General features: G+C 49.8%; 1 protein-coding gene across 1 annotated transcript in view; it reads right to left on the bottom strand.

Annotated features, from left to right (window-relative positions):
• Positions 1-2041: 2041 nt before the first annotated feature.
• LOC143505480 (voltage-dependent T-type calcium channel subunit alpha-1I-like) overlaps positions 2042-7589 on the bottom strand; it is a gene marked incomplete at its 3' end in the record, with an annotated part of 67891 nt that continues 62343 nt past the window's right edge. The window contains exons 28-30 of the mRNA XM_076996144.1: positions 4313-4391; positions 4020-4141; positions 2042-2437 (exon numbers count right to left, since the gene is read on the bottom strand). Coding sequence (XP_076852259.1) covers positions 2042-2437; positions 4020-4141; positions 4313-4391 — 597 coding nt within the window. The remainder of the gene's footprint in view (positions 2438-4019; positions 4142-4312; positions 4392-7589) is intronic.

Genomic DNA, 7589 nt, shown 5'->3' with positions numbered 1-7589 from the left:
ACAGTTTATGTCAAGGTTTATGAATCTGGTCATTTGTATTCTCACGTCTCTCTCTCTCTCTCTCTCTCTCTCCTCTCTCTCTCTCTCTCTCTCTCCTTTTTTCATCTCCTGTCTCTACACTACCTTTACCCCCCCCCCCCCCCGCCCACCACCACCACAGTACAAAATAAAAGCCCTCTATTTTCTATGCTGACTCAACTGCTGTGTGAAGTTACCATCAGTCCCTCCACTGCGAGTTTCTATCTATACCGTCCCCTCTCTTTTTATTTCTGCTGACTCCAGCTTCCCTGATCTCACTCTCCTTTCAGAGCACTTCCTGGACGACCCTCTCTCAGCAAGTCCGTCCCTCACACGGCTGTGCACCTGTCCGCTCCCAACCCCCCCCCCCCCCCCCCCCCCCCCCCCCCCCCCACACACTCTCATATCCACCCCTCGCTTCCATTTCCAAACCCACGGGTCCATAGGTACCGATAAGCTCGGCTCACCGCTTAGAAGGTTCCGGGCTGTCTGGTGAGCAGTGCTATTCCTGTTTTGCGTATGTGTGTGTGTGTGTGTGTGTGTCCTTGTCTTTCAAACCTGTCTTTCTATCCAGGACCCCGAGGGAGTACCGAGTATTTGTTTCTGTAGGTGTTTTCTTTGGGGACACTGGAATAGTGAAGAATGACGCAAGTTCTGCGCGAGAGCCTGAAACTGGTCCACCACGACAAAACAGCTGCACACTCAGCGCACACGAGGACAGGAGGGCCCAGACCGGGCCGGCACCAGCACCAATATCTCCCCGTGTCCCACTCCCCTCCACAGCTCCCAGATTTTGAGTTACAGATTACCAAGGCATATCAATGCAGACAGCTAATCTCTCCGGTTTGGCTTCAAAGGGCGGTTTTCTGAGGAGGGAAAGAAATGAAATTTGTATTCATTCCCATCTCTAATTTTTCACTTCAATAAAAGGAACACGGAGTTTATTATTCACATCATCAGCTTTTTCACAAGGCATTTGTTACAGGATTATTCACATCATCTGAGGCCTGAGATTTCTATTTTTCTGTGGTGTTGAGATTCTACACACACACACACACACACACACACACAGATAGAATGATGCATGCACACACACACGTACACACACACACACACACACACACAGAATGATGCATGCACACACGTGTGTGCAGGCACACACACAGATAGAATGATGCATGCATGACGCACACACACACACACACACACACACACACACACACACACACACACACACACACACACACACACACACACACACACACAGGGGGTAAATAAGCAGACAGCTTCACTGCAGGCCCCATGCATGCTGCACAATACAGAGTTCCTCTGCCCAGATATGTGCCTTAGCTGCCCCTCCCCCTCCTGCCTCTGTACTCATTTACATAACCTGCCTGCACCAGCTAAAACACTACCAACAATTACAGCTGCAGCTTTGCAGAATGTGCCCATAGTCCTCACATCTGCGTGAATACACGCATGTGTGTGTGTGTTTGTACACATCGCAGAATTCATTCTTTTTATAGCATCTTGGTCATCTGTGTGGGTGTAAAGGGTTCGGTTTCTCGCCTGGGTTTATATCGATGGCTTCCGCGTGTGGGTCAGAATTCTGAACTTAATTAAAAACGTGATTAACTATCCCTCCGTGTGTTTGCATGTGTCTGCGCCACACCAAATGAAGCAGGAATGTTGCCATGGTGACAGAAGTCAAGGTGAGGCCAGAGTGGCGGTGGCAGCGTAATGAAAATGTCTCTCTCGCTTTCTGGCAAATTATGAGCCCTTTGTCCTTTAAACAGGCCGCCATCGCGCTCTGCCTGCACCTGCAAATGTCACCGACCTTTTTTCTCTACACATCCAGGAAAAGCGAGCAAGTCCCCGAGGACTCCACTGAAACAGAGACATCAGTCTCGCCCATCTACGCTTTAATCAGCGCCCCCCCCCCCCTCTGATTGGCTGACACCGCCGTCCAATAGCGTGCGTCCGCTCACGCGCGTGTTTGGCCTGCGCTCGGGTGGCGTCCTACCTGTGCGGGGGTGTAGAGCCTGCGGGAGCCGTTGACCTCGTGGCCCTGAGGGTTGGGCGAGTGCGGGGGGGCGGAGCCACACCCTCCCCCCTGCCTCTCTCCCGCCCTTTTCCCTTCTTCCCTGCCCACCGCTCCAACTCCGCCCCCGCCGGCCGCCACGCCTCCCATGCAGCAGATGGCGCCCTGGGCCAGCTCCAGCTCGATCTCGGCGTCCATCTCGGCCTCCTCCTGTGCCTCCTTGTTGGAGTCGTCCAGGTGCTTCATCAGCACGGCCACCACCACGTTGATGAGGACGAACTGGGCCGTCAGCACGAAGCTGACAAAGTAGAGTGGCGAGATGAACTGCAGGCTGGGGTTGCAGTTATATTCGCCCGACGGACACTCACGCAGCGTGTCCTACACACACACACACACATACACACACACACACACACAGTTAGTGCCGCTTCACACTGAGACTCAGGGCATTAAACCTGTAGCTTAAATACCTTCTTGACTATAGCCTAAGGCAGGGGAAGGCAATCTCAGCCATAAGGGACTTCAGTTTCCCACCAGGCAGGTGCCCAATGAAGCAGCTGTTTCAGGACTCGAGCCAGCTGAATAAACACGTGGAATTAGGGTCCTGCTTGGCTGGAGCAGGAATTTATTTGCCCCAAGGGCAGATAAGACTGTTCGTCTCTGGTCTAACGTGATACCCACACAGAAAACACTTCCATACTGTATATGAACACTTGAAGCTGGATTGTATATGGATTGCCGTCTGGTTTCCCTAAGCCATGGTCTTGGTGACACTGTTAGGCGAGGCACATCTATAAGCTTAAACACTCCAGGATCAGCTACACATGCTCCCACTTGTCTGCATAGAAATCCAAAAAAAAACCCACCATCCATCCAAAAATATGAATCCAGTTTGACACACATTGCTGTTGACTGTACATTATTTGCAGTGACACTGATGTGGTAGTGGGTGTTGGTATGAGTATGTCAGACGCAGCACTGCTGATGGAGGTTTTACATGTGTCAGTGTCACTGCTGGGTTAAGACTGGTCTTCGACATGAACATATACCAGCACTTCTGTGTCCAGAGGGACTCGGAAGACTAAGACAGAAGTGGGCGTGGCATCGGCGATGCTGTCCACCTGCAGGGAGTCGCCAACAGCACCACCACGAGAGACGGCGAGTGTGTTGTGTAATAACACAACAACAACAACAATAACAACAACACACGGGGCGTAACAGTTTTCACAAAGGTCCAGGTCTCATTATTAAATGCAGCTTTTCTTTTTGCTTTCGCACTCTCTGCTCTTCTGTCTCTCTCTCCTGTCTCTCTCTCCCTCTGTTTCTCTCTCCTTATGTCTCTCTCCTGTCTCTCTCTCCTTCTGTCTCTCTCTCCTCTCTCTCTCTCCTTCTGTCTCTCTCTCCTTCTGTCTCTCTCTCCTTCTGTTTCTCTCTCCTTATGTCTCTCTCCTTATGTCTCTCTCCTGTCTCTCTCTCCTTCTGTCTCTGTCTCTCTCCTTCTGTCTCTGTCTCTCTCCTGTCTCTCTCTCCTTCTGTCTCTCTCTCCTTCTGTCTCTCCTTCTGTCTCTCCTTCTGTCTCTCTCTCCTTCGCTCACTCTGTGCATGTTTCATTCTCTCTGCCCCTCTTTTCTGAACCCCACTCTGATGCTACTGTAGGACCAACAGGTATATGGAGGAAATATTTTCCATAATATTTTTGTCATGAACACAATTTATAGCCAAGGGATTTTTTCCTTTTAACCTACGGTGCAACCGATGTGCTTTCTGAGAGAAATCCCACTTCAAACCACAATCACGTTTCAAACCACAAGCAGCAGAATCAGACCTGTTTGAACCTTCCCTCTAGATTACAAAACGGGGTGTGGGGATGTGGTTTGTGGATGGGGGTGCGGGTGGGGGTGCGGGTGTGGGTGGGGGTGCGGGTGGGGGGTGCGGGTGGGGGTGCGGGTGGGGGTTATACCTTCATAATGCCATTCCAGTTGTCGCCAGTGGAGACCTGGAAAAGGGTGAGGAAGGCCATGCCGAAGTTCTCGAAGGTGGCGTGGCGGCTCATGCCCTCGCAGGGGTAATCCTGGTTACACACTGTGGGACAGAAACGGAACGTTCACGTTCGGTTTGTCCAACGCGAGCCCCCAAAACATCTGGGACAGCGACAGGCTCATAAAGCAAAAGCTTTTGCTCTAGCACTGAGCAAATGACGTGCACCTTCAGGTCACCGGAACAGAGATGTTTGCATGCAAAGGTCTTTTTTACCCAGTTCCCCGAAGAGCTCCACTCCCAGCGCAGCGTAGATGAAGAAGAGCAGCATGAAGAGGAGGCCCAGGTTCCCCACCTGGGTGGACACACACACACACACACACACACGCAGGCGCATTTTATAGCCTCGTCTAATAGTCGCATGTACGGGTGGAGCCAGAGAGCTGCACTCCCAACTCGAAAGCACAGTAGCACAGGCGCAGGGTTTGATATACAGGCGCAGGGTTTGATATACAGGCGCAGGGTTTGATATACTGCCCGGGATAAAGAACCGTGGACGTGCAGTTAACCCCAGCCAACGGGCAGGCGGCACAGCGCACCAGTAAATGGAAAAATAAAGCGTGTGAATTTGCAGGTTCCACTGCGCCCTGACTGATGAGGGCAGCAGAGGTCCCGCACGCCCGGCTCTGACTCCCTGGAGCGGGACCAAGTGGAACATGCTTGTGGTTTAACGACAAGCTAATAAATAAGACCAGCTGCTGTGGCCAGGTACTGAATTAGCACGCTTAATGGTCCAAATACAGCTGGCACACACACACAGCACAGGGAACACAAAAGACTCAGTCACACACACACACACACACACACACACACACAACACACAAACACACACACACGTGCACACGCGCGCACACACACACACACACACACACACACACACACACAAACACACAAACACACACACACGTGCACACGCGCGCACACACACACACACACACACACACACACACACGCACACACACACACACACGCTCATGATTCCTTGATTGAGATAAACACACTCCAAAATTGCATTCTAAAGCCATAACTAAAACAAAATAACATAAAACTGTAGGACAAGCACAGACAGCAGCCTTAAATGACACTGATTAACCAACCTGAAAGGGGAGGGGTGAATTATATGTATAAAACCTTCAGGTTAAGGTAATTTGTGCAATTGTGCAGCTCTGACAGCCATTTTGCTCCACCAACTAGGCCGGTGGGTGTGATAAAATAAAGGCCGAGTTTTAGTGTGAGTGTAACACTAACACACAAGCCTGCACACACATGTCTTCAAGGAAATAAGGAGAGACAAACATGACGGCAGAGTGGTGGAAGTGCCGTCTCTGTGGGGTTTGTATTATGGATGAAAGTGGTGATATAGCTTATAGTGAAGACAGCCGGACCATTCTGGTAACCCATATGATTTAGTGCCCATGTTACCACACTGCTCTTCCTCTACACGATGGTATTAAAGAGGACATTTATTCACCTTCACTTATCAAACTTCACTTTAGCAGGAGATTGAACAGCTGTGGTATTCAGATAGATTGTATAAAGGTATTATGGCGTTAGACTGGATGCCTGATATATATATCTCTGCATGGTCCGTAACAGCAGTGATTAACCTAAGACTGTATATAATGACTTCATGTTATACGTTAGCTCACGGGTACATCTGGAGTAAGCCTACAGTCTCTGCAGGCTAATAATAGATTTGCAGAGAGAATTATCTAGAAACTAATAGGAAGACAGTGTGAACAAGTCTGGACACGTCTTTAAGATGCAGTGCAAGCACATGAAGTTCAGAGCCCAACAGATATGGCCCAACAGTTCAGAGCCCAACAGATATGGCCCAACAGTTCAGAGCCAACCAGATATGGCCCAACAGTTCAGAGCCCAACAGATATGGCCCAACAGTTCAGAGCCCAACAGATATGGCCCAACAGTCCAGAGCCCAATAGATATGGCCCAACAGTTCAGAGCCAACCAGATATGGCCCAACAGTTCAGAGCCCAACAGATATGGCCCAACAGTTCAGAGCCCAACAGATATGGCCCAACAGTTCAGAGCCCACCAGATATGGCCCAACAGTCCAGAGTCCACCAGATATGGCCCAACAGTTCAGAGCCCACCAGATATGGCCCAACAGTTCAGAGCCCAACAGATATGGCCCAACAGTTCAGAGCCCACCAGATATGGCCCAACAGTTCAGAGCCCAACAGTTCAGAGCCCAACAGTTCAGAGCCCACCAGATATGGCCCAACAGTTCAGAGCCCACCAGATATGGCCCAACAGTTCAGAGCCCAACAGATATGGCCCAACAGTTCAGGGTCCAACAGTTCAGAGCCCAACAGTTCAGAGCCCAACAGATATGGCCCCAGCCAGAGTGCTACGGCTGTCCGTGCCAAAACTAATTCAGGGGAAAAATGAGGGGGGGAAAATATTCCTCATTATATAATTTGCTGGGAATTCAGTCAACAAATCTGTGGCTCTGCGAACAAATGGTACAGCAGCAAGCCTCGTTACTCCAACGTGATTCCCATTTAGCTGCATGCAATGCAGGGAGTGTTAGGGTTAGGGATTAGGGTTAGGGCTTAGGGTTTAGATTTACTTTCTGCAGGGGTGCCAGCTCTCGCCCACTGTCCCGGGGATACACACTACACTTCCCTACAGCAGGCCCACTGGACTACACTTCCTACAGCAGGCCCACTGGACTACACTTCCCTACAGCAGGCCTACTGGACTACACTTCCTACAGCAGGCCTACTGGACTACACTTCCCTACAGCAGGCTCACTGGACTACACTTCCTACAGCAGGCCTACTGGACTACACTTCCTACAGCAGGCCTACTGGACTACACTTCCTACAGCAGGCCTACTGGACTACACTTCCCTTCAGCAGGCCAACATGACCACACACCCCAACAACTTGAGCACATTATTTCACTTCTCTAGAGCAGGTCCAATGGACTACATTGTCTACATCAGCTCCATTAAGTTAACCTTGCCCACGTCACAGCCAATAAGCTACATTTCCGAAAAGTAGGTCCACTGGTCAGGCCCCTTGGACTACACATCCTCGCAATAGGCACAACTCTACATCTTCCAACACTTCAGAGCATGTTCTTTAAGAATGTAAGCCAAGGTCTGAACCCTAACCCTTTTTTGAACCCTTTTTTGTGTGAGTGTGATTTAATATGTGCAGGAAAGGCATCTCATAGACACATTTATGCATCACTGTGCCCACAAGCACGGTAGCACAGTGCGGAATGCACACGTAACCCTAAAAGTTGATTGAATGAATGACTTTTGTGTCATCATATTTACAACATTATATATTTACAACATTTGCAGATGCTCTTACATGTCTATAAAGACTATACAAGCGTTTCCTTGGTAATCAAACCTACAGAAATGCTGATGTCAGTGTACAGATGGGAAAACACAGTAGTCTATGTTTGGTTTGGTGCTGATCTATATATAGTATAGTGCGGCTGGCACAGAGTGTAG

The sequence above is a fragment of the Brachyhypopomus gauderio genome, unplaced genomic scaffold, assembly GCF_052324685.1.
Source record: "Brachyhypopomus gauderio isolate BG-103 unplaced genomic scaffold, BGAUD_0.2 sc369, whole genome shotgun sequence".
Taxonomy (NCBI): Eukaryota; Metazoa; Chordata; class Actinopteri; order Gymnotiformes; family Hypopomidae; genus Brachyhypopomus; species Brachyhypopomus gauderio.
This window is presented reverse-complemented; position numbering and strand designations above follow the sequence as displayed.